General features: G+C 46.8%; 1 protein-coding gene and 1 pseudogene across 4 annotated transcripts in view; both read left to right on the top strand.

Annotated features, from left to right (window-relative positions):
* The window catches only part of mtTFB2 (mitochondrial transcription factor B2), a 74505-nt gene that overhangs the window by 16912 nt on the left and 29641 nt on the right, over positions 1-27952 (top strand). For all 4 annotated transcript variants that reach the window (XM_084580479.1, XM_084580477.1, XM_084580476.1 and 1 more), the window contains 3 exons: positions 4937-5109; positions 16240-16354; positions 26720-26868. In XM_084580479.1, coding sequence (XP_084436605.1) covers positions 5065-5109; positions 16240-16354; positions 26720-26868 — 309 coding nt within the window. In that variant the 5' untranslated portion in view covers positions 4937-5064. The remainder of the gene's footprint in view (positions 1-4936; positions 5110-16239; positions 16355-26719; positions 26869-27952) is intronic.
* Positions 18206-21827, top strand: LOC146177492 (uncharacterized; annotated as a pseudogene).

The raw sequence follows: 27952 nt of genomic DNA, 5'->3' as shown, positions 1-27952 counted from the left end.
AGTTCGTTATCGGATATGCTAGTCGTGACTTAAACAAAGCAGAGGCGAACTACAGCACAACAGAACAAGAATGCTTGGCTGTTGTATATGCCACAAAGCAGTTCTAATTGTACATATTCGGCTCACTGGTTACAGTTGTCACGAATCAAGCTAGCCTCACGTGGCTAAAGTCAGTCAAGAACCCAAATGGACGCCTCATTCTATGGAGCCTGATGCTGCAGGAGTTCAACCTCACGCTGAGACACCGACCGGGAGCAACGAATATGAACGCTGATGCATTGTCTAGATTGTCTTACGATCCCGCGCCCGAGGATGAAGAGGAGTTCCCGCTCTTCTTAGTGTCTCAAGATGACATTGGGAAGCTTCAGCTTCAAGACCCATTCTTACGGTCAATCATCAAGTACCTCCGTGAGCCAGATCAACCTGTGGGGAAGAGAGTGAAGAAAATCGCAGGGCCTTTTCCCTTCGTGAACGACACATTATATCGAAGGGCCAAGGGATTTACTGAGGAAAGACTGGCATTTGCTGTGCCAAGAAGCCTACGGCGCGAAATTCTAGCCGCATGCCACGATGACGTCACAGCCGGTCACCTAGGGGTAAAACGGACACTGAAGAAAATCAGCCAGTGATATTTTTGGCTAAAAATGTTCACCAAGATTGTACTCTACGTCCAGTCCTGCTCTGACTATCAAACAAGAAACACAACCAATATCAAGCCAGCGGGCGAACTACAACACCTTCCCCCGACTATGTACCTGTTTCAGCAAGTTGGAATGGATTTTGTGGGCCTGCTAACAGAATCCCGAGGCGGCAACAAATACATAGTCGTTATGATAGACTACTGCACGAAATAGGTAAAAGTAGTGGCCACACCTGAGTCAACTTATGCTTGCAGCTTATGCAGCAAAGCCCTTCGTGGACTTGATGGTCTTAAGGCATAGCGCACCGAAATGTGTATCACCAATCAGGGATGCCACTTCACTGCTGAAATGATGGAAGAGCTCTTCTGGCTGATGAGTACTAACCACGCCCGTACCACAGCATACCATCCACAAACCAACGGCCTTTGCGAGAGATTCAACCAAACAATGGCAGTAATGAAGTTCCGCAAGCAAGCAACAGCAGCACTGCATTCATTGATGAGCCCACAGCTAAGCCCGTAAAGAAGACCTCGCCAGCAACGAAGATGGAGGCACCGGCAAGGGCAAGGTCAGCTGATTGGGCTAATAAGCGCCTATAGCAGGAAAGCAATGTGAGTGATAGTGACAGTGATTGTGATCGCGAAAAACACGGCCATGGACCGGCGGCGGAAGGAACAGTGACAGCAGAATCAGCTAATAGTACCAATCGACTACAGCAAAGGAACGGTGCCAGTGATTGGGATGGGGGTAGTGATGGTGCTCGTAAAAGACACGAACTCGGACCAGCGACTGGAAGTGAAGTGCAAACACGGATTGCAAAAAGTGCACACGATAACGATTGTGACAGCTGTGAAAGTGAAAGTGGCAATGAAGCATTCTTTGACGCAGAAGATTTTCCACTACCCGCCAAGACTCCGCCGAAAACAACCTCGACTAATGCGTGGGACTCTAGACCTCGCAGGCTGCTTGTGAAGCCACAAAAGGACGACTTTATTTACTAATAATACAGTGCTCTAAAAAATAGAATGGACACCATGTGTGATATAGTGATATTGTGATGTGACTTTATCCCAGACTGAGTGTGAACGCCCTTGATGTGCACTTTTCTATGGCATTTTTTGGTGATATAGTGTGAGAGAGGACGCTCAGCTTTTTTCTGTGAGGTTGTGATGTTAAGGGAATAAAATGAGAGGCTTGCACTCATTCACGAGAGGTGGCGGCACCAGCGATGTACACAGTAACTGCCGCGTAGGCTAGATGGCGCTAGAAGCGGCAGGCTGGGAGAGCACGCAGCAAAGGAGCTTAACCAGAGCCACCTGGCTTAACTACCTCTCCCCCATCCTCTTATCCCTGGAGACAATGCCTTCAGGGTCAGGGAGACTCCCTTAAAAAGACTACCAGTCATCCTGTCCAGGCAGAGCTGAGCAGCTTTCTCAGGACGAAGTTGAGGCATGACCCATAAAACTATCGGAACGAGAGCTTGTCCCGCCCAGCTAGTCGTAGTCATACGCGTCGCCGCCGCCACCGCATGCGATGAGCGCGTAGTCGATGTCCATGACTGAATTTGTGACTTCTCTGTCGGACGAACCTATCCGTCAGGCACTGCTCCCCGGTCCAAAAGACCGAGTCAAACGCATGCGAAAGAGTGTGAAATCTAAGACGTAACATTACAAAACACGCACGTATAGTCCCCTGAAGAAGCATCATTTCAGCTCGTAGAGCTTAAGTGATTGCATGCATGGAGCTCATTAGCTGTTTGTAGTTTTACATGTAAGAATACATATTTCTGTCACTGGCCGCTCTCAGAGGGGTGTTCGTTGCTTCTTGCCATCCTCTCCAAATGCGGCGTCCTGCTGCAGGTGCTGAGAAACTGTACCTCGTGTAGTGTGTGCATGTGCTCTAGGTGTCACAACTTCGAGTATACATTGTATGGTCAGTATTTTCCCAGTGAGCAGTGGGGTGTGTGATTCACGCTAGCGTGTTTCATGCTTGCGGTAGCATGCCTTGCTACACCATAGGGCTCAGACAAAATGGGAGCCGTACTTCTGTGTACAATATGACGCTGAGTGTACAAAGGATACGTTGCTAAAGTGGAATTTTATTTTTGCCCTAATTTCTTCAATTTTATGTTTTTGTTTTTTACTTCTCATGCTTGTGATCGTCAAACTTCACTGGCTACCGAATCTCTTATATTACCTAAAAGAGACAAAACGCTGCACTTTAACCATTCAGTTTTTTGGCGCAGTCTAAAGCTTCCTTTCTCGAATTTTCAATTCATAAGCAGTTTGGCCAGAAACTCTGTAGAAGTTTTTACCGAGAACTTTTCTATCAGTGCCTGCGCCTGTTTTTGTGTAGTTTGATGCCGGAAACCATGAGTGTCACGTGACCGCAATGACGATTGTACATTGACAAATGTGGTGTACCGAAAACTGATATAAATCTCACCTTCCAGACAGTAATTAGACATTTTGTAGCACATAGGGTCCATCTTAGTTTCTGCACCTAAGGCTGCTACAACACAGGAACGTATGCCTCATCGAGGGAAGTTTTAATAGGCCATAGTCACTGCTTCATCCAAGGAATTCAAAGCACTGTGGCGTACAAAAGCAATGTACCATAAACCAATATCCATCTCACCGGCCAAACAACTTGGGAAATTTGGAATGTGAAGTAGCATCCATCTGGCATTCCATGGTCAAGGCTGTTACAGTTCAGTGATGTACGCTTTGGTGAAAAAAAGTTTAATGAATCAAGGTTACCACTTCAAGAAAGTCAAAGCTCTGTGGTGTCATCTACTGGTAAAAGCTAAAAGCATGTCACCGGCAGTGCGACAGGAAGGTTGCTTTTTATTAAAGGGTGCTGTGGAGAAAGTGCAAAATATAATAAAACATGACCACTACTGTAAGAAATGGAACACTGCACACTTATGTAAATCAGGGATATTTTTCTGAGATATGGTCCCGGGATAACTGATAATGGCAGTATTTCATTTCAGGACGGCACTTCAGTTTTTCATTATGCAATTTTCAGTGCCAGTATAAAAATATAGATCTTCATTTCCTAGATATTGGAGTGCTCGGTACATGCAGTGTGAGAGAAGATCTTTTCATTTCCACCGTAATCTCATGACACATTTTGGTTACTCTTCAGTCCTTATTCATAACACTATCAGTGTGATCTCGTCCAAGATTAGCGTGCTAGATGTTCTTACAGAGAACAATGGTTTACAGGTGAGCCTTGGTTTTGACTCCTTCACTTGTCCCAGTTAATACAGATGTTGTGCTCTTTTATCAGAAAGCATTTCTTGCAATGCTTTGACTCACTGCATCGGTTTATTTCATTTTCTCCTTCGCTCAGTCTCGCTTCCTTCTCACTTCAGGATGGCTTCAGTATCACCAGGGATTTTTCCATCAGTTTGTGAATCGTAGCAGCCTCAGCAGTCCTGCCTTTAGAAGTACCTTGTTGTTCCTTCATCCGGAAATTATGTTTCTACTGTGGTGTTGTCATTGTGAGAAACTGTTGTTAAAGGTTTAATAGACTCGTATGGTGCTCTCACTGTTGTGCTATGGGCCACTGGCAGTCATGCTTTGAGTACAGTCCGCTGATCATATGTGCCACTGTTGTGCCACATTGTCAGTTGTTTTCACTGCAGATTAAGTAATGCTCTTCCTGCTTTTAAGGTTGGTTGCGGTTATCACTTCTTTTTATTGGCTTGTTTTGTATCCTACCTAAAATTTGTTGCTCTACAGTTTTGTGATTCGTAAACGGACGTGCAAGTTTTGTGCACTTTTTTTTCTACTGCTGGCACTGCACAAGTAGATAGCATCACTGTTTTGCACAACTTCCCTGTGTGAATACTTACAGGATAAGTAGAGGAGAGTGGTCATTTGTTTATTTTCAGGTGACCAGGGGTGTGTGCAATAATTTTTTCCTCTATTGCCTAAAGTGTGTTGATGCAGTGAGTTGAATGAAACACTGTCAGGTTCTGCAAGACATTGTGGACCGCCGCTCGTGCATTGTCTGTGCTGTCTGGAAAAGTTATTGTTGAAAATAAGATCATTTTAATGCCATGCAAGAGCGTGGTTTTGTTTGAATGGAAAGACGACCACAGGCTAAGTGTGCGGGGATGTTTAACGACGCAATTTCATCCAGCATCTGTGCCCCTGTCCAAATGTTGGTGTGCTCCCGCATGATGCAGTGCCAGCTATTTCGTGGCCAAGCTGTGCTAAATCATTTTGCTGCGCTTGCTGTCGAGAGGCCGTTTCCTCACAAGGGAATCATCCTGATTTGCCCAGACTTGCTGGAGGAGCAGTTGAATGAGTGGCCTGGTGGCTGTCCCCCCGTGGTGCTGGAGGCCAATGCAGGACCTGGCCTGCTCAGCCGCCGGCTGTTGGAAACCGGCCGCCTACCATCTGGCACTCGCATGCGCCTCTTTGAGCACCGCCACCCGTTCCTGGCCAACCTGGAGGTGGGCGCTTACTTCATGGGACTTACGCCACTAGTGTGTTTGTGGTGACAGATTTGGTATGACGTTAGGCGATCGATGTGACGTGCAGTGTTCGTTGTGACAGAGTTGGCATGACATCAGGTGATTGATGTGATGTGCAGTGTTCATTGTGGCAGTGTTGGCATTGAATCAGGAGATCGATGTGATGTGCAATGTTCATTGTGACAGAGTTGGCGTGGCATCAGGTGTTTTATGTGACGTGCAATTTTCATTGAAACAGAGTCGGCATGATTGATGTGACATGCAGTGTCACCATCCTTGTGCCAAGTGTGCCAAATTATGCCCAACCAGATAGGCTGCACTGTTTTACAAAACTGGATAAATTGCACCAAAGCTGCTCCAGCCTGCTTTCAAAGTGGGCGACATCATGCGCCAGCTTTCCAGGCAGACTAGACCTTAGTTGTCTCTGCCATTTCAAAATGTTAATCTTCGTTAAAGCCCACTTACAACCAGCATGAATCGCGTGGCATTTGTCCCAAAGTTTGCACCAAGTGGACTATTAGAAACAAGCAAAGTAGCGCAAACTTCTATGGAGTGCTTTCTATGTAATTGAGCCACCTTTGAGCCAGTGAAGTTTTGGCACATGTTTTCAAACCGCGGCTTGATTCTTTCTCGCTTAGAAAACACAGACACCACACTTGTCGAAATAGACACTAAGGGACATTAGGCACTGCATTTTAATTTAAGTAAACTAGAAGGAATTATTTACTGGGTATGGTGGCGAGCGCAGTCAGCAGTTTGGATGCACTGTTTCCATTGTACAAATATTAACAAATATATGCTGATTTCAGAAAACAAGCACTCTTGGTGGAGACTGCAGCAGAACCATATTGTACCTGAAGCATGCTATTGAGCGTGTAGTATGTGCTGTAAATTAATAGCTGGCGAAATTTTGGGCACACAGGAAAATAACGAAAAAGAAAGTTCTTGAAGGTTTTCCCACTCTGCCCATTTCTTTTTCCTTAAATTACTTGAAAGAGCATAGCTATTTTATTTACTAATACATCAACACAGCTCGTATTAAAGGAATATCACCCATCTTTGCCAAGGGAAAAATACATGCAGGGGTTAAACTACACTGAGAAAACTTATCGCAGCTGGCATTAACTGTCCCCTGGGTTCCTTCAAAGCCGTGCAAACACGCTTAGCAGAAGAAATTACTAGTTGGCTGCCACCACATGCCAAAGTTGGTTGAGATGTCATTTTTACTTGAAAGAGACAATCAAATAAGTTTTATGCGAGGTTAGAAAAACTGAATTTGTCACTCGTGATGACTGCAGCACAAAAATTTATCAGATAGCTTTATTAACACCGAAGACATTGGCGATTAAAAATGATGCTTGTCATCTCCCTTCTTCAACTCATCTACTCCAGCTGGCTGGTAAAAAAAGATATAGAGAACAGATTTGGGACCCCACCCCTCCATGCCCTGCTAAATATCCTCCGAGAAGGCTCGCTTATTTCTTCACTGCAGGTCAGAGAGGGAGAGGGCCAAGAACATGCAGTGAAATGTCACCCCAGTCATTTGTGAGCACCAGTTTTAGTCAAACCCGGATATATCGAACTTTATATCGATATATCGAATATATCGATTGCGAAATACTGTATAAACGCATGTAAGGGCTGCACCCGTGTATGGGTCGCACCCTCTATTTCCCGAAGCAAATATTAAATGAAAAGAAAATTCGTCTAAAGGCTGCACCCGAACTTCACAACCCATGCTGGAATAAGGAACCAAAGCTGGAGTTTGTTCCGCGACGCCAGCGCTCAGTTTCTAGCAAAGCGGAGAGGAAATACAAAACCTACGCGCATCCACGCCCGCGCTGTGCACGGCTGTCAGCGGATTCTGCGCAGCCCGCTCGCTCGGGAGCGCGTACCATGGCGCGTACCACAGGCAGCCGCACGTGCACGCAGAGGGGGAGAAGGAGAGTGAGGACGAGGGGGGATGGTCATGCATCTGCGCGGGCAAAGCCGACGCTTTTTGCCAGTGGGTTTCTTATTTTTGCTTTTTTCTGTGCCCCGGCTGACATAGAGGCTGGCTGGAGGCAAGTTTTTTATCGGTGCTTTTAAAAGTGAGAAGTTATGATTAATTGATCGCCGCGGACATTGTTTTCAAAGAGCGCTTGTTGGCATGGCTCAGACATTAAAAAAAACATGAACGCAAATTCGCTACTCGAAGGCAGAGGAAAGTGACAGGTATTCTGAAGGACTTGAGGCGGCACCTCTTGATGTCTCTGTCCATGTTGTTCAAAGAATGAAGGGTCCAGCCTTCTCGTTGAGAATTGATACGCGTGTACACACCGACGAGTGCTCCGGGCGCTGGCTGGGGAACTTCCTTTACATTTGTGACTGCTCACTTGAAAGGGGCCTATTCAACTCTTTAGGGACAGACGTTTTAGGCGATGCTGTCGACGCTGTGGTGCCTGTTTTCGGCGCGTTTAGGACGCATTCACTACAAAGGCACAAAGCATGCCGCCTTTCCTTTTGGTTCCTGCTGACAGCGGTCAAGGGGAGTTCGCTGCTTTGGTGCTGCCATCCGAAATCAATGACCTATCTACCTTTAACGATGAGGGGTTTCTTAATGACCTGGATCACTGACGAGAAGCCGAGGCATGCCATTTTTGTGACAGTTTCCTCTCTCCACGAGACGAAGAGTGAGGAAATGCCTGACGACTTTTCATGCAGGCGGGGACATCTCTCCACGGAAACCTTTGTCTTCTTAATTCCACAGCTACGCTGTGCAATCCCTAGTTCAGTTATCTCCTCTAGCGAATGCGCAGTTTTGAGCTCTCGAAGCAGGATCGCGTATCAGGATAGAACGATTGACGTATGTGTTTTTCCTTTATAAGCACCAAGTGATGGCATTAATGACGTATATCTGTTTCTTGAGGCCGACTTGGTTCCACAATGGCTGCTGTGGCACCTCCAGTTACAAACAGAGGTGTGAGATACGAGCGGTACGAGATACCTAAAAAAAAGAGCCAACAACCATCGTTTCAACACGAGTTTTGCGTAAAAGCGCGCTGTCACTTTTTCATTCCAGTACTTTTTTTTTTTTGCCCCCTTCGTTGGAGCGCGACAGCAGCCAGAACGCGGCCGGAGGAGGAGAGAAATAACCGACCGACCGCGCGCAAACACGTGCTGGAAAGCAGTGCTGAGCAGACGACAGCATGCTTTTCGATGCGGCGGGGAGCAGACGATGCGGCCGCGCTGCGCGGAGGTTTTGATGGGGTCTCCATGGAGGGCGCTGACGCACAGAGCGGTGCAGCGCCCCCTGGCCCAGGTTTTCTCTCCTATAGCCTTCAAAATACATGTGCATACGAGCTTCCAAATGCCGCCCACGGATGGCGCCCAAAGTCACGGGCCATCATCATTATCATATTTTCTCTCTGCCACGAGCTTGCGCAATCCATATCGACATCAGCATCGCCAGCCTCGGCTGAACTCTATACCCAGCTACAGTGTTTCAGAATGCTGGCTTTGATCTGCGACTGTCAAAGGCACATGAGTAGTGGTAGCACGGCGTAGTTGCGGCTATTGTGTGCTCTCTGCTTTATTTTTCGTGAATTGCCATCGACCATTGTCATTCTAGCACGATGGGCAAACATATTGGTAAACTACACGGCAGGCATTAAAGTGAAAGTAGTGGAGCTCGGAGTTGGCACTCCGCGAGTGACAATTGAATGGTAAATAAACGCCACACATTCACTGATTAGTCTGTTCTTACTTGAAAAAATTTTTTTTTTTTTTATGTTGTGTTTATGGACTGCACCTCATAAATTGGCCCTCGAATCTGGGAAAAAAGCTGCGGCTCTTACGCGCGTTTATACGGTAGTTCGATATATCGATAATTCGATATTGTAGCGTGTGCAACACCAGCCGCTAGGCGGCTGCTCATCGAGAGTCTCGTGCGCGGACTCGAAGAAGTGGCCCCATGGCGTTCGAGAAGAATCTGAAGTCGGCTGCTGTCACTTGGTGCTCTGGACCTGCTCTTCTGTGCCTGCTAGGTCAACCCCCTATTAAAAACAAACCTTCTGGTTACGGGCCTAAACGGCTACATGACACTGGTGGAGGTGAGGCCTTGAACTACATGTCTCGGGCCTCTCGCAGCCGCTCATCGAGTCCCAATCGGCTTCCTCTCGTGTCTACACCCGTTCATTGCTGCAGTTGTCGCCTCCGGAGTCTGGCGCCGGAATTCGCTCCTCTACCTGAACCGACGCCAGCTGACCAGCAGTTCGAGACTTCTGCAATGACCCATGCAAGTCAGCATCAGTTGCTGCTTCAGCAGCCTCGTACGCCCCCCAGTTTATGGCGGTACTGGGGAAGATGTCGACGACTGGATCGACCTGTTTGAGCGAGTGGTGCAATTTAATCAGTGGAGCCCGGCTCAGAAGCTGCGCAATGTATATTTCGCGCTTGAGGACTGTGCTAAAACGTGGTATGAAAATAGGGAGGCCAGTCTTCAAAATTGGAATTCCATTCGCCAGCAGCTGCGGGAAACCTTTGCCAGCCACGACCGCCGTGACCGTCACGCCGCCTCCTAGAAGCTCGTGTGCAACTACCTAACGAAAGCGTGGCCATGTTCGCCGAGGACGTGACCCGTCTTTGCCGACGGGCTGATCCCGACATGACGGAATCAGCGAATTTTTTAAAAATGCACAGTGCAACAAACATAGGACAAGCGAGTAGACGGGAACAGCGCTGTGTATTTTTAAAAAATGATGCACCAACTAGCTCAACTCATAGTTCTTTTGGAATCAGCGAAGTTGCGCCACCTGATCCAGGGCGTAACAAGAACCCCTCTTCGCTGGTCTGGTTTGCAGTCCACCTCAAACCGTCGTGGACTTCATCAGTGAAGCTACCCTCATTGAGCGAGCCCTGCAGCAATGATACCAGCGCACGGAGTCTGCCTGTGGTCTGCCCTTCAGCAGTGTGGCCACATTGAACGAGTCCACTGAAGATCACTCTCTGCGTGAGCTGATCCGCGAGGTAGTTCGCGAGGAGCTCCTCAAGTTCAACCTTGGATCGCCTAACCCGACTGCCGCGGCTGTCACCGAAGCCGTGCGTGAAGAAATCCGTCAAAAATTTTCACTGCCTGAGTCACTGTCGGAGCCACGTTCTATGAACTATGCAGCGGCTCTTCGTTGGCCTGCAGTGCCTCCTGTGCAACAGCTTCGTTTCGAAGCACAGCCGCCGCCCACTCTGCAGCCACCGTTCTATCAACCTTCCTACCAGCCGCCATCCCAGCAGAGCCCCGTCATGCAGCAACCGGTTCGGAAGGCAGACGTCTGGCACACTCCTCGCCAACGGCCGCTGTGCAACCACTGCGGAGAACCCAGCCACTTGTACCGTCGTTGTCCATACCGTGAACGCCCTCCAGAAATCGAAGAATATCTAGCAACCCGTGCAACCTTTTCGAGCGACAGTACACGGTCCTCTCCCGTGCGCTACTCGTCACCCGGTCGCCGTGAGTTTAATAATGTGCCGAGGCGCCGGTCGCCAAGCCCACACCGGGGAAACTGAAGGCGGCGACCTCAGGGGGGCAGGTTGCTGACGAACGAAATCGATGTCCCGAAGACCGTCCCGTGATGACTCAGCCCGATGCTGCGACTACGATGCCTCTGCCGCCGCATGAACCCGGAACTCCCAATCAACCTCAAGCCGATCACGTTGTTAGCGCCGACCTTTCCGTTCTCGTCGACGGACACCCAGTAACCGCTTTTTTAGACACCGGAGCAGACTTCTCAATAATAAGCAAGAATTTCGCAGATCAGCTCTCCAAGGTGAAAACTGAATGGCTGGGGCCGCAAATTGTACTGCTGGCGGTCACCTAATGACGCCGATCGGATGATGCACTGCCCAAGTAACCATCGTCGAATCAGCCTTTGTAGCCGTTTTTGTTATCCTGCCGCACTGCTGCAAGGACCTCATACTTGGCATGGATTTTTTACGTGAGCATGGGGCCATTATTAATGTTCCTCGCCGTACTGTCACTTTTTCGACACCTGCAAAGATGACCGCTGACTCCGAACGACGCCACGCACCTTTACGCATTGTTGACGCGAATGTATCCATGCCGCCACGTTCGTCTGCTCTCGTCACAGTCAGGTGCAACGACCAGTTCTGTGCTGCCAGCGTTGCCGAACAGAACACGGAGCTTCTGTTACCTCATGGAGTCTGTGTTGCTAGCGGTATAGTTCATCTGACTAATGGTCTAGCTCACGTGCTGATTACGAACTTCGGGAACGAACGGCAACGCATCGCTAAAGGCACCACTGTAGCCTACTTTTGAAGGTGTCGCAGAAGCAGCCCACGACTGCTTTGTTCTTGAGACCAACACGTCTGCCAGCCAAACGCCTAACTTCGACCCTGATGTGAATCCCGCTCTATCACCGGCAGAGAAGGACAGACTCGTCGGGCTACTTTTTCAGTTTCAAGACTGCTTCTCATCCGCCTCTGCAGTTAAACAGATGCCCTTGACCCAGCACCTCATAATAACCGACGACCGCACCTGTCCAGTCCGACAGAACCTCTACCGAGTGTCACTGTGGGAGCGCGAAGTCATTGCTCAACAGGTAGACGAGATGTTAAATGACGGTGTCATACAGCCATCGAGGAGTCCCTGGGCTTCGCCTGTTGTCCTCGTTAAGAAGAAAGACGGAAGTTTATGGTTCTGTGTGGACTACCGTATGCTCAATCAGGTCACAAAAAATACTTCTACCCGCTGCCACGCATTGATGACTCATTAGACCGGCTGCGCCACGCGCGCTACTTTTCATCGCTTGATCTTAAGAGCAGTTACTGGCAGATTGAAGTCGATGAACGTGATCGCGAGAAGACAGCGTTTGTCACGCCCGATGGACTTTATGAATTCAAAGTCCTACCTTTCGGATTGTGCTCCACTCCAGCAACATTTCAGTGAATGATGGACGCAGTTCTATCTGGTCTTAAATGGCAGATGTGTTTAGTCTACCTGGACGACATTGTTGTGTTTTCACCAACGTTCGAGGAACACCTCCAACGTCTCTCCGCTGTGCTACGGGCTATCAGATCTGCCGGCCTCACGTTAAAACCACAAAAGTGTCACTTTGGCTATGAAGAGCTCCTGTTCCTGGGCTACGTCGTCAGCCATCGAAGAGTTCATCCCGATCCCGCTAAAACAACAGCCGTCACCAAATTCCCTACTCCATGTAACAAGAAGACAGTTCGCCGTTGCTTGGGCCTCTGCGCCTATTACCGCAGGTTTATTGAAATCTTTTCATGCATTGCCGCTCCGTTGACATGTCTCACCCGGAATGATGTCACCTTCACCTGGGACAGACGAACAGCAAAAGGCATTCGACGAGTTACGGCACCGCTTGCAGACAACACCTGTGCTTGCCCATTTCAATGCGAATGCCAAGACTCTGGTCCACACAGATACCAGCAACGTGGGTCTAGGCGCTGTACTCGTCCAGTGGCAAGACGGTGCCGAGCGAGTTATCGCATACGCCAGCCGGGCTTTGTCCCGTGCTGAATCGAGCTATTCCACCACCGAAAAAGAATGTCTGGCTGTTGTATGGCCGGCACTTTCGGGTTGTGAGTGACCACCATTCTCTGTGCTGGTTAACGAACTTGCGAGACCCCTCCGGAAGCCTTGCACGATGGAGTTTACGGCTACAGGAGTTCGACATGACCATCGTGTATAAGTCTGGACGTCAGCACAACGACGCCGACTGCTTGTCCCATTCACCTGTCGAGGCTGCGCGGGAAGACGGAGAACCAGACTTCCCCCTTATCGCAGCCGTGGACGCGCTCACTGTTTCGCAGCAGCAACGTGACGACCCGGCTCTCGCACCACTTATCGATTTTCCGGAAGCGCGCACTACAGGAGTTCCCCGTCTCTTCACCAGAATGCATTCATCATTTTGCATGCGAAACAATGTTTTATACAAGATCAACTTCGCTCCGACGGGAAGAGATTACCTCCTCGTCGTACCAGAACCTCTTTTCGAAGAAATCTTACAGGCATGTCATGACGAGCCCACCGCGGCTCACCTGGGGTATGCTCGAACTCTGGCCCGAATTAAGGAGAGTTAATACTGGCCAAACCTTGCGGCTGCAGTACGACATTACATGAGAACATGCCATGATTGCCAGCGACGGAAAACATCGCCTGTGAAACCGGCCGGCTTACTGCATCCTGTTCAAGTGCCAAGATACCCATTCAAACAAGTTGGCATGGATCTGTTGGGTCCTTTTCCAATTTCTGATTCTGGCAACAGGTGGATAATTGTCGCTACAGATTACCTCACACGTTACGCTGAAACGAAGGCTCTCCAGCGCGGTACAGCAGTCTAGGCAGTGAAATTTGTCATCGAACGCATCGTCCTGAGGCACGGCGCCCCGACAGTTATAATAACAGATTGAGGCACTGCTTTCACTGCCAAGCTACTGGAATCTGTCATGAAGCTAAGCGGCACTACCCATCGCAGGTCAACTGCCTACCATCCACAAACTAATGGCTTGACAGAACGTCTGAACAAAACTCTCGCCGACATGATGTTCATGTACGTGGATGTTGAACATCGGTCTTGGGATGACGTCCTGCCGTACGTCACACTAGCGTGCAACACGGCGCAGCAGGAAGCAACGCAAATGACGCCGTTCTCCTTATTGTATGGCCGCGAAGTTTCGACAATGCCCGAAGCCATGTTGCCCCACGACAGTTGTGACCTCAAAGTTGGCACCGAGGAGTTCACTCAACGCGCAGAAGAAGCGCGACAGCTGGTGAGGGAACGCATCCGGAACCAGCAAGATCGAGACGCCCAGTGTTATGATCACCGCCACCGTGTAGTGACTTTCGAACCGGGCGACAGAGTGTGGCTCTGGACTCCGATTCGACGTCAGGGACTCCGAAAAACTTCAGAAGCAGTACTTCAGAGTGCTCCATCAGCTGAGCGACGTCACGTACGAAGTGCTTCCGGACGGCTTTTCTTCTACTTGTCGCCAGCAGAAATCCGAGGTTGTTCATGTCGTGCGCATGAAGCCGTACTTTTTGCGAGAAAATCAGCGCACCGCCTACGGCATGTTTCTTGCTTTATTTTTTTTCTCTCTGCTTTAGAATTCATCAAGCTGACATTTATTTTTTTTTAGAGAGGGGGGTAATGTAGCGTGTGCAACACCAGCCGCTAGGCGGCTGCTCATCGAGAGTCTCGTGCACGGACTCGAAGAAGTGGCCCCGTGGCGTTCGAGAAGAAGCTTAAGTCGGCTGCTGTCACTCGGTGCTCTGGACCTGCTCTCCTGTGCCTGCTAGGTCAACCCCCTAATAAAAACGAACCTTCTGGTTACGGGCCTTAACGGCTACGTGACAATATACAGAAATCAGCTTGAGACACTGCTTGTGATCATGAAAAATACCATATTTGTCGCATAATCAACCTACTCGCATAATGAGCCATACCCCCAATTTTGCTTCCAGAAATCTGAAAAAAAAAAAAAAAAACTTGGCCCTCCCCTGTTTCGGCCATTGCATCCACAGCTCATTTATTGGCAGTGTGCCAAATGCTGCGCAGCAATAACATCATGGCACGTTTATCTTCTGACTATACTTTTGATAGATTCTGCAGTGGTGGGGAGCGAATTTGGCAGAGTGCCCGTGCATGATGGCTTGATTGCACAAGCCATGGAAAGCCACAAGCCATGATTGCACATCATGGAAAGCGTGATAGCTGCAAATGCTGTTGGAAGCGAACAATGCTAAAAGCCGGTATCATGATCGCAGCTGACCGTGTGGTTTCGTTGATTCATAGATTCAAGAATAGACGACTCTCGTAAAAAAATGAAAAATGCCGCTTTTTAGCGTCCGCAGCCACCTTAGCTTACTCTAAGCCGAAACTTCAGCACGATGAGTATGGCTGACTCGCAAAAGAAAAAAAAATTGTGGCCGGATGAGGATGGTCGACTCCAAAAAAAAAATTGCTGCTTCTTAAGGTCCGCAGCTGCCACAGCATACTTTATGCCGCATGTTCAAGGATGAACTTGAGTATTAACTCTATGGGATGGATGACTCTCACAAAGAAAAAGAAAGATTTGCCGCTTCTTATCGTCCACAGCCACTATAGCTTACGCGCGTTCAGCATGACGATACGAGACGCGTATCGCACGTTAGCCGCCGCGCGCAGAGCATTCATAACACACACTGGAGAAGCGTCTGCCACGGGCTGAGCTGGCTTGTCCGTGCATGCGTAGTGCGTGCTGCTGTGAACGAAGACCGGGAAAGAGAGAGGAAGGGGAGAGATAAAGCTCTGCAGAAGAGTGAGCACACCCTTGAGCTTCGCTCTATCGCGTTTTTCTCCTCTCCCGAACACTACGGCTGCATTGGTCCCCTCTCATTCCTTCACGCATATGGCTTGCAAACGTCACGTGCTGGCGCGCAGCAAAAGACGTGCATGCCTTTAGGGGAAGGGCACGACGCTGCCGTAGACCAGCCATCACCGAACTGTGCCCTCTCATTCCCTCCGCGTGTGGCTTGAAAATGTCACGCAGCAAATGGTCGAGAGTGATGCGATAGCTTTTGGGAAAGGCACACCGTCTAATGCATGGTGTGGAGTTCAATATATCGAACGACTAGTGAAATTGAGCTCGATATACTACGCAGCTTTCCTATTCTTTTACATGGGATTTTCAAGGGAATATTCCGTTAGTTCGATATAACGAAAATTCGAATTATCCTGCGGTTTCGATATATCCGGGTTCGACTGTATCTGTAAGTTATGAGACCCCTGCAGTCCTTTCAGATCTGCCTCAAATGCGTACATATTCATATGGGCAGATGGGAATAGGAAGTCTGTGGGGATAATGTGCCTGTGCTGGCACAGGATTTCTTAAATTAGAAGAGGTATAGGAGAGGCCCTTGCCCTGCAGGGGCTGTAGTCAGGCTGATGGTGATGATGAATGATGACGAAGACAACTTGTGCGAATTAGTTGCGCTAGAATGTGACCATAAAAGCCATTTCAAGGTTCCTTTAGATTGTGTCTCGGGAACTTGGACATGTGGGCTGCTTATTTGGTGGTGGTGGTGCTAGGCCTACACGTGCTGTTTGTGTGCAGGCACATGTGCAGGCATGGCCGGAGCGCCTGGAGCTGGTAAAGGCCCAACTGCTGCACATGCACAACCACGAGGAAGAGCATCTTGCAGGCATACCAGCACGCCCTTGGACTGAAGGTGGGTACACTGCCTTATACACCAGTGCGCAGCGCACGCTATCTGTCAGTGCAGACCAGTTCTGGTAAATCGCAAAAGGCAAAGCAAAAATCTTTGACAAAGACACTTAATACTGCTTACATGTAGGGATGCAAGACGTTTACAGTTACTCGGGCAAAATATTTTAGCTCTGTTCACTGAAAGTCCAATGTTGGCATTGGCATTATGAGTGCAAAATCCGAGCTTGGCGCTGACAGGTGGTAGCTGCTAGCTGACATGCTTAGTAGGAATTGAAATGGTATGACAGTACCCAGTGCGCTGTTTGAAAAACAGTCGCAAAAACATTTTGACACGAAACTTGGTGCCACATGGAAGTCCGATAGTGATGCTGTATGAGTACATGGCGTGTCAGTGAGACAGGGTGGTGAGGAGACCTGCCATAAGAAGGTCTTTTGCATGCCATCATCCAACTTTATGCTTTGATGACTTAACAATAGCTCTTGCGAGACAATCTTTTGGGTACCATCGAGTGTTGGTAACAAGAAATGGGGCTAAAAAAATGACGAAACAAAAGGAAGGTGACACAAAAAAATAACGGTGACTTTGCAGGCTTACAGCATGTTTCTTTCGTTCTCTTTCGGCTCATTTATGTGCTGTTACTTGGGATGTTCCAGCTGCCCTGCTTTAGCACGTTGGTCGTCTCTGGCTCTCCTACATTTGAGCTTGGCTCACCTTTGTGATGAGCAGCGGGGAAGCCGTCTGGAGTTGGCATGCCACCTTAGGGGCAAGCTTCCTCACTAGTGTGGAAAAGCAGGGCACCATTGTGCCTTAGATGTCAGAGAGCTGGAATGGTCAATTGCTCTATGCATAATGGAATAAATGCTCTCTGAAAGGCTATTTTATTGTTTATTGTTTTCATGCTAGACGTGTTAAAGCACCTTCTTTAGGGGCACTTATGTTAAAGCGAACTTGTGATATGAAAAAAATTATTTGGTCCCTACAGCATGGTGATTACCTCAAATGACCACATTTTGAGAACTCTTCCAGTGACCCATGGTGATAAAATCTAGTAGAAAAACCAATTCCACAGATGCTACACCTTTCCTTTTCTGTCAGCCAGTTATAATATTTTTGATTCTGCAGCATAAATATGCACAAGGGCTGGCATGCATGCACTGTGCTCAGCAAAAGGTCGTCACATGCTAGTTCCTCTCGCTGAAAAGAGCAGTCTTTTTTACTGGTATCTGTAGTTAATTTTACAGACAATTGATGAGGCTACTGTTGATTGATCACTGAATAAAATCACCTACCAATTTTTCGGACTCGATGGATCCTAGAAATGGTCCAAATAATCGAACAGTCCGAAAAGTTTGTTAACTTGGGAAAAAAAAATCAACTTTGTTTGAAAAATCAGCTTTGAAAGTAAGTTTCCGGAATGAAATGGTAGGGTTTAATGCGTAATCGCTTCTGGTCCTAAGGCATGAACTTTGCTGCTCCTCATGTTTTGCTTATATGTCGATAATAGGAGTTGTAGCACAGCACAATCCGCTACTATGTATGATCAGCGTCCGCATGCAACCCGCTCAAGATGGTCACCACATGCACAGTGATGCCCCACTGAAGTGGATTGTGCTAAGCTATAACCACTATAACTGTTGTTAGATTATCTCAGCCAGTCATGCTTTCGTCATGCCCTTCACAATTGTCTTGGACACAATTGCAGGTCATGCCCATGCTGCAAACGAATGCACACCATGTGAAGAAATAGCATTCAATTTCCATGGTTAACGATGGTAGCAGACCGTCAGATGGAACTCACGGTACCAAGTGTGTGTGTAAACCTTCAATACCACCACCACGGGTGAGTTGGTGTTAAACAGTCATATGAAGAATGCTAGGCATGCTGATTTCACGAAGATTACAGCCAACTGTTCAGTGCAAAAGTATTTAGTTCTAAGTGTGAGCCAACAGTCAACTGTCCCGCCTCCTTCGCAATCAAGAAAGCTAGACGATGCTTGCAAGGCATACGAGCTGGTGATGAAGGCAGAGATTCTGTGGACTTTGAATGTTGTCACATCATATTTCTTCTATCGGTCATAATCGGAAGCCATCCAGCTATTCCAGCATATGTTCCCTGACAGTGACGCGGCCAAAACATTTTCTTGCGGAGAGAAAAAATGTGCCTATGTGACATTGTACTCTTCGACGAGTCCACGAATGACTATCTCCAGCGGAAACAAATGCATGTCCACATCCGGTTTTGGAATTCGTCTGACAAGGGGGCAACAAGGTATTATACCTTGGTGTTTATGGGGCATTCGACATCCGAGGACATCCAAGGAAAGCTGCTGAGTGCGCTCGAGCCTTTCCCTCCTGAGAAATTCCTTCAGATTTCAATGGATGGTCCCAACGTTAACCTTAAGTTACTCAAGAATTTCCAAGGGCACCTGCATCAAGCATACCAAATTCAATGTCTGGACATTGGGACCTGTGGCCGCCACACCATGCACAACGCCTACAGGGCAGGTGTTACAGCAAGTATGTGGGGAGTTGACTGTCTGCTCTCCAGTCTGAGCACGCTTTTCCATGGTTCTCCTACAAGAAGGGAAGACTTCTCAGCAGTTACCGATCAAAAGACTTTTTCCCCAAACTTTGTTGCCCACCGGTGGTTAGAGAATGTCTCTGTGATAGAGAAAGCCTTGCTACTCTGGTGTAATATTAAGTTTATTGCAGCTGCAAGGAAGAATGAAGTAAGCCCCCCAAAATGTGGATCATTTCACAACTTGTGCAAGTTTGCCGGTGATGTCTTACTGCTAGCAAAGCTTCAACTTGCACTAGGTAGGCCATGACTCTCAAGCCATTCCTCACTGAGTACCAAATGGGTTAGCCCTAGGTGTTCTTTCTTGCACGGGACTTGGAAACAGTAGTCAGAAAGCTAGTGACTAAATGTCTAAAGTGCTCGGTCTTATCTTCAGCAAAAGGAGTTACTGGTCTGCTGACGGTGCACATTGAAAGCAACGAGAACCACCCTCTTCTTGAAAAGGTGGATGTAGGCCATGCCGCTGAACAGATTGTCAGGAAAACTAAAGCAAGCCAGAAGGACTTGTTCCAGTTCTACATGGAATACAGACACTTCTTGATTAGTGCGACAAAGAAGGTGCTTGAGAGAAGCCCACTGAGGTTCTCAGTCGTTAGGAGTTTGTCCTCTCTGGACCCACAGCAAAGGAGCACTACACCAGATGAGTGCCTGGCCAGCTTCAGAAGAGTGTTGGATGCCCTCATTACAGCAGGCAGAATGCCTGAGCACGAGAGAGACACTGTACTGAGGGAGTACACAGAGTTCCTGCAGGAAGAGGTGCATAACCTGCGAATTAATGTTTGAGAAGAATGTAAACAGGTTGGACGAGTTCTTGTCTGAGCCGATGAAGTTTAATTCATCATATGGAGAACTCTGGAAAGTTGTCAAGCTTTTGCTTGTGCTCAGCCACGGGTAGGCCACTGTGGAGCGAGGGTTTAGTGTGAACCGTCAGGTTTCCATAGAAAACCTGAGGGACCTTTCATAATTTTCGCAACATATTGTATGCGACGCTGTGGACAAAGCAGGGGGCATTCTTAACGTCCCTATTACGAAAGACCTAAAGACGGCTGTATCAGCTGCCCGGCAGCAGTATGCTGCACACCTGGAGGCAGTACAAAATAAGCAGGGAATCAAAGAGGCGCTACATCGACGAAGAGATCGACGCAATGAAAAAAAAAAAAAAGAAAAGGAAACTAGAGACAACAATAGCTGACCTCCAGGCTTAAGCAGATACGTATGCTTGAAAGGCAAAGGCAGCTAATGATCTGAAGTACGTTGTCAGGTCCAATAGTCTGAGGGAACTGTGTAGCCTCAACAAGAAGATTCAGGAAAAGCGGCAGGAACTGCCCTGAAGTTGCCATTAGCAGTTTTGCAGAATGGATTGCTCTTTGACATTGGTGCAATGCATTGCAGGGTGTTTTTCAAGATGGAACATTTTTAGTTATGTTGGCTTAGTGCAATATTGGCTTTATTATGTTGGCTTAATGCATTACAAGTTGTTTCTTGAGATGTTTCTTTTTCGATTTTGTTCGGTAAAATTGGTACCTGATATTGAAAACTGCAGCATGTAGCATTGTGTTGAGTCCTTGAAAATACCCCAACTGGCCTTGAAATTCCTTGAATATCCTTGAATTTGCCTGTTTTGAATCTGTACGAACCCTGCTTATGCCTTATATTTGTGCAGCTCGGTTAAGATAAGGCTTTACGTCTACATCAGGTAATCTTTCACATAACATGGTAGCTTATCACTAGTATGTTAATGAGTGTGTGGAATACTAGTAGTGATTAGGCGAGTAGCAGAGTGCATGAATACTCGTTTGAGGACCTCCATGGAAAGCCCCAGATGGGAGCCAAAAACGTTGCCACATGATACCCTTAAAGGCAGCGCTTACCAAATTTTTGAAGGGCATCTTGGAACAAACTTAACGGAACTGCTGAATCCTGTTTAAGCACATGTGGTACTTAATATGGTGTCACATTGCTGAGGAAGACAGGTACTTCAAGTGGCACCAGCTGTGTTACCATAAAAGCCAGCACACAGAGTGCGTGCATGCACAGAGCTGTTACCATTGCCATTGTGGTACCTAATGCAATAGTATCACATTGCTGAGGAGCACAGCTACTTCAAGTGGCACCAGCTGCGTTACCATAAAAGCCAGCACACTGAGTGCGTGCGGTAATTTTTCTCTCATGACTCACTGCCAATAGAGACACTACCTTGCAAAGTGCACTTTAGTAACTTGCAGTATAGTTATCATGGCTCTGCGATGTAAGATTCAGTGACATTTGTTTGCGGTAATGAATACAACATTTACCAGGTCAAGTGGTGCTTTCCATGCAGAGGTGTGACCTACTCAAACACTGGCTCCTTTCGCATTGCACAAAAGGTGGTACTCCCCTTTGCTCACTGTAGCACCCTTTTGACACAAGCCCAATGTTAAAAGGAGGCCTCTACCGACCATGTGTAGAGACGCAGTGAAGTGTGAAAAATGTTGTTCTCCACTGCATCTAGTTGTCCGAGAGGGCACTACCCAACCACAAACATCAGACTTTGCAACTTCTAGCTGAGATATGGCATGCATGGCAATGACAACCACTAAAGAGAGAATTTGCGTGTGGTGGTGTTTGACCGTATAGAGCAGCTGCAGGGACGCTACGGGGGTGAAGCGGGTGGTGCAGGATGTGATAAACCACGTGGTGCTTAGGGACACTTGTGTGCAGTGTGCATTTTTTTTCTTTCTTGGCCTTTCTTTCTATCTTTATGGCTTATCGGCTGAGGTGCACAGCATGCACCCACACTTACGGCAAAAGGTCATCATCTTCATTGTTTGCCCTATGTGTTATGTCAGCGGCTCAACAGAACTGGGAAACATTACTTAAAGGAATATAGACATCAGGGGCCGAATCCACGGAATAGTTCGCTTTGGAATATGTTCACTTTGCTGTGATGTCAATTTGATATACGCATGGGGTGAGAAGGGGGGAATGCAAACTGTGGGAGGACGAGGGGGCAATAGCCAACCAGCTTTGATGGGCGGTTTCGTCTCGGTTTCTTGTATCATTAAGGGACCATATGCTACCTTCAGCATGTTTGTAAGCTCTAAATAAATGTATTTGGATATCGTTCTACAAATTTATTAATTAGATTTTATAAAATAAACACACAATTTATTTCGGAAAGGCTTCGATGTTTCTCACAGTGCGCAGAGTAGTTTCCGCTCCCTTGTGTTATGGTGGCCACCACGGTGTTGTGTCTGTGCTTGCCCTCGTTCGGCCATGGGGCGCTCTTAGATCTACAAAACCCATGGTCCCGCCTTCATGATTTGTCACCCCCAGCAGTAGCGGCTACACACAGCCAATGAAGTAAGGTGGCGAGAGAAAGCGAATGTGTTCCAAAACGCACTTTTTCGTGGGTTTCTTCTTGTTATTCATGCATATGACATTCCTGCTTATGGATCACCATGTGACATTCGCTTAAGGCCACTGAATATTTTATTATCAAATTTATTTTCTCATTCATTTTGGTTTTAGCAGCCGAGATAGTTGTTATATCACAATCAAGTCTAGGTCACACGTGGCATAAAAAAAGTGATATTTATTTTATTAATTTTTTTGTTTGTACATACTGCAGCCTTAGCGAGACTATTGCAGGAGCGGGGTACGGTGCAAAAACAAAGAAATGCAGAAAGTAAATGTACAACATTACAGGCTTCTAAGAATTCCTGTTATCGTAGTGAATGAATGTTGCCTGGTAAGAAGTTCCAAACTTCAATGGTATGAGGAAACCAACTGTACTTTAAAACGTCAGTGTGTGCGAGAAAGAGGGAAATGTTTAGGACATTGTGGCTCTTTGTAGATGAAGGTTTGAAAAATGTAAGATAATTATGTAGGGAAAAAAAGCGAGGAGAATTGACTAAAGCGTACAGGAAGTTAAGAGTGGAGGCAATTGTTAGTGATTCCAGAAATTGCTACATCGTTTATGATCAGTGTGTCCGAAGTGGACCTGGGCATTAGAGCAGACTTCCAGAACTTACGGCGACTAGCTTTCATAAATTTGGGCAATGTAACTTTGTAAGCAGATATTTTGTGGCATTCATTTTATAACGAAGCTCCTCTTTGACTCAACAAAACTGACTGATCTCTACGGGGTTGCCAGAATGCATTGACCGGCATAGTCTAGTAATTTGGCATGATAAATGTAATATGTCTCTAGTCATTCAAGGAGTGGCAGTGTTATTTTTTTTTTTTTTTTAAAGGAACGAAACAATTGATGCGTGTTTTCACAAGGTGTTCGAAGAAAGCTGTGAATGTATTGACATCACTGTTGGAACTTTTTTTTATGTGACCGCTGACTCTTTGCTTTTTGTGATTCCTCTCCTTGAGGCAGGCTGCCATTAGTGTTGTAGTCAATTGAAAGGACAGAGGAATGATTATATTGCTGTGTTTTTTTCACCCTTCACGTGACCTAGACTTGACTTTGATGCCACACCCATCGCTCGGATGTTGAAACCGAAACCGGAAAAGACGAGAAAAGAAATTCTGTACTAAGTTATTCAGCTTTCATAGTTGAATATCCCGTGATTTGTGTACAGAAATGTCTTACGCATCATCACAAAGGCTAAAACACGGCCCAAAAATTCGGTGTCAATCCCCTTCAGGCACGAGAAAAATCTGTGCTATAAAAATAAAATATCTGAGAACCATTTTTGTTTCTCCACACTTCAAATGACATGTCCTGATGAAACTAAAATAAAAATTTTATTTTTTCTTTGTGTTTTGCGATGTCCCCATTCGGGGACAGGGTGCCTCAATAAGAAAAGTAAGGCATGCTAGGTACTAGCAGAAAGTGCGATAGTGTTCTTAGCAAGATATTGGGTGCAAAATATGGTTAATGTATTATTTCTTGACTTCTTAATTAAGTAAATGTGGTCTAGCCTTCTTTGCAACAGGTTTCGGGTACTCACCGCTTTGCCAACTGCGCTATTTTCGAGGTGTTCTGCTGCACGCGATTAGGCTGTTCTCAACGTCAGTTTGGAATTCATCATATCCAAAATACTTTTCTGTGCAAGCTTCTGAGCCCTTCAATCTCTCAGGAATTCTATCTAGCTGTTGCAGAGCACAAAAAAATAGGAAGTGAGAAATAGCTCTCACTGGCAACTTTCTGGTTCTTGCCCTAAGAGGGTACAGCAACGTGAAGAAGTTGAGTTTGTCAGCTTGTTGAATTTGGCGTGTTTTAAAACATTCAAAACGGCATTTTATTGCCTTTTTGCACAGCAGGCCGCACAAAATAAGGAACTGATGCCACACACTTGGAAATGAGTGTGCCAGCAGAGGCGGCTTTGAGGCCCCCTGTTCCTGAACAGGGACGCTAACATTCAGAAGGGCATTCAAGGCTGAATACGCTCATAGCAAAAATAATAGCCTATATTTCACAGTCATGGGCTCTTGTACCGATAAGTAAATGCTAATATTTTGGTAAGTACAGATTCTTGACAGTAAAAATGACAAAAAACAAGCAATTAGTGTTAGCTGCGTGGAACATAGCTGTGTCCATTTTTTCCCGTGCTTGTCAGGCAGAATTTCTTTTACTTTGTGTGAGATGGTGCCATTTACATACCAGCCAAGTTTTACAATTTTATCGTCATGTGCCCAATTTTCTGTGCTTTCTTACGAGTATCGTATTGCCCACTCTCATTTTATGATTTTTTTTTATTTGTGTGCTGACTAAAAAAGGTAGCAGGGTTAGACCAAGTACTCATGCGAAAGCATGAACTCAGCTGATTTTGTGCCACGTGTGCTGTCTCATGGCGGGCTATGTACTCTGCGGCACATCTTATTTGTTTGCCACATCACTTGTTGGCGCCACTACTCCAGTCAGATCATGCACGTTCAATAAAGTACGACAACATCGTCATCGCAATGGTTGACTTTTTGGCTAGCGGAGGCTGTCAAGCTGTTAGTTAGGCTTATGGTGATGGCAGCATAGTTGCTGCGGGTGCGATTGCGAGATGTCCACAAGAAGTACTTTCAAGTGTTCATGCCCAAATATTGACAAAGCTGTTAGTTAGGCTTACCGTGTTGGCAGCATAGTTGCTGAGGGTGCGATTGTGAGGTGTCCACAAGAAGTACTTTCAAGTGTTCATGCCCAAATATTGACAAAGCTGTTAGTTAGGCTTACCGTGTTGGCAGCATAGTTGCTGCGGGTGCGATTGTGAGATGTCCACAAGAAGTACTTTCAAGTGTTCATGCCCAAATATTCAGCGGACTTTTTGTGCATACAAAAATATAGCAAAGGCAAAAGGTACGCTTTCTGCACCTACTGCCGGTTGATGTGAATATTGCACATGCCGGTCGTCGGGAAATTCTGCTCCATCTCGGTACAAAGAACAATAAGGATCCGGCGAGTATCATTGACACCAGCGAGAAGATTAGTGGGTATTTTAATTCTGAAGTGGATCTAGCCACTATTCAAGCCGAGTGTCTCTTCACAGCTTTTCTGATCGAGTAGAAGTAGCCATTCAAGAGTGCATAGGCGAGCAGGGCACTTTGTTGCCAGTCTTCAGGACATTGAGCATACTTTCAAGTATGATAAGCTCTCAGAAGTTATGTCAAGTAGAAGTAGCCATTCAAGAGTGCATAGGCGAGCAGGGCACTTTGTTGCCAGTCTTCAGGACATTGAGCGTACTTTCAAGTATGATAAGCTCTCAGAAGTTATGTTTGGCATTCTGACTCTCCTACGCAGTAATGCAAAGTGTGAAGGAATGTTTAGAGAATGTTTATCAAAGTCAAGAAGACGTGCACCAGGCTTTGCTCCTCCATGTAAAAAAAAAGGGCCTAGAACAACTGTTCGTCAAATAAAAGGAGAATGGAGTTTGTCGCAATCAGGTGTTCGACAAGGACTTCCTGCGGAAGGCAAAAGCAGTAACCTCCTCAGTACTTTCCCAACCTTTCACTTCAAATACGTCTTTCTAAAGTTGTGTGTACGTGACTTTTCGGAACTCTGGTTTACACTGCTGTGTTTTCCATCATTCAAAAGAGATTTTGAGTAATAAAAACATTTTAGCGTTTTTCACCGAATCTTAGTATTTTTTGGCATCCTCTGTAGTAGATCTAGCAGTCTTGGGTTGTCAGGTCTGCAGTTATCTAATAAAGTGGCTTAGGGCACATGTTTTTAAGCATTCAAAACATCCTGTTTTATTGTCTTTTTCTACAGCAGGCGGCACAAAGTTCGTGTCCCCAGTCACGGCACCCGAAGGGGCCATACTCTTTGTATGTACGAGCCTAAACTAGCTTCGGCTATTGGCTCAACATTTTTTGCAATTTGTATATTTATTGAAATAAATGATTGATTCATAAAAAAAACCCCCGAAAGTACTCCTCTGCCAGCTAATATTCAGTTTTGACCGACAAGGTCTAGTAGTAGGCTGAGCCAGATGTATGTGTCGTTTGCTACAGAGCTCTTCACTCTTCTAACTTGTATATGAGCCATAAAATGTTCTCACAGTTACTTTTGATTTACATTTAAGGTTATTCTGGTGAAGGTTAAATTTCGTTTTGTCAGCCCTTTAGAGAAGTGAAAGTAGATGTTAGCCGAAAACCGAAACAGGTAAAAAAAAAAAATTTGATTATAAATTGTTCAGCGGCCATATGCGAATATCACATGGTGATCCATGTACTGTAGTGTCTTACGCACCATTGCAAGTAATAAAACACTAATCCAACAGTTTGGTGTCTATACTCCTTTAACAGCTGTCGCTGTGAAAGGATGGATTGACTGACAGGGCCCGTTGTGGGCATCCACTATGCAGAACCCGCGGCGGTGCTGGTGGCAACCCTGTCCCGATACCGCGAGGTGAGCTTCCTGCGCTACGTGCTGCACCAGCTGCCTGCTGGGACCTCGCTCTTCATGTTGGGACGGCTGCCTCTGCTGCTCTTCATGAGCCACACTGAGGCTAATGTGAGTGTATCACGCCCCCGAGATGTCCGCCGGTCCAAATTTGGATTTGCTGTCCCATTTCCAGCTCGCAGGAAACCACGCAGTGTCATATACAGTCGAACCCCGCAATAACAAAACTGCTCGAGAACGAAATTAAATTTTTTCGTTATCGCGAGAATTTCGCTGTCTGAAATAAGCACACGTAAGTAACCAAAATTTAATGAAAATAGTCACCTAAATTTCTTTGCTTTGTCTTGTTGTGCATGAGTCTCATGACTTGGGCCTCGCAGGCTGACAAGCTTTTAATGGCTTCGTGGTCGTTGTGGACGCCAAAGAAATTCCTTATGACATCGAAAGTATCAAGCACCTCGTGCGAGCTTGCTTGTTGTTGTTCTTGTGTTGGGCTTTCGCCATCCTCGTCATTGCTCTCATCTTTGCGCACACGGTCGATAATTGCATCGTCACTAACATCCTCGTGGATGAATAAGTTGGCATCTACGCACAAAAAGTTGTCCAAACCAATAGTGTCAGTCACCATTGTGTCCACACTGCAAAGTGCGTCCCATGCTTCAGCTAATGGCTTCAGATCGTCGTTGCCAACATGATCGTTGCTTGGTGAAACACTCGCTTCCAGCTGTGGCAAGGCTGCCAAGGCATGCTGACCAGCAGCGAAACCGGCGTGCCTGACGCAGCTGCGGAAGAGGGTGGCCAAAGTAACAGCCTAGGCCACAGCAAGCAATTCCAACACTATCGATCACTGTGGATCGCTTCATTTCAATGTTCAGGCTCTTAATGACTCCTTGGTTTAGAGGCTAAATAACAGACGTGCAGTTGGGGGGGGGGGAATCACGTGGACATTCGTTAGGACAACGTCTTTGTTGTGGTGGGCGCTGCAATTGTCCAAAAACAGGCAGACGAATCTGCTCTGCTTGCGCATATCCGCATCAAAGGCTTCCAGCCAGCTCTAGAATATCGCACGCGTCATCCAAGCTTTCGTATTGGAAGCGTATTCAGCTGGCAGTCTTTGGTTACCTTTAAAGCTCCGTGGCTTATTGCTCCGGCCAATTACGAGGAGAGGACGCTGGTCCGAACCATCCATGTTCGA

Source organism: Amblyomma maculatum, chromosome 10 (genome assembly GCF_055883805.1).
Source record: "Amblyomma maculatum isolate TAMU_Amacu chromosome 10, ASM5588380v1, whole genome shotgun sequence".
NCBI lineage: Eukaryota > Metazoa > Arthropoda > Arachnida > Ixodida > Ixodidae > Amblyomma > Amblyomma maculatum.
The sequence above is the reverse complement of the archived record's forward strand: the minus strand, read 5'-3'. Positions and strand labels throughout refer to the sequence as shown.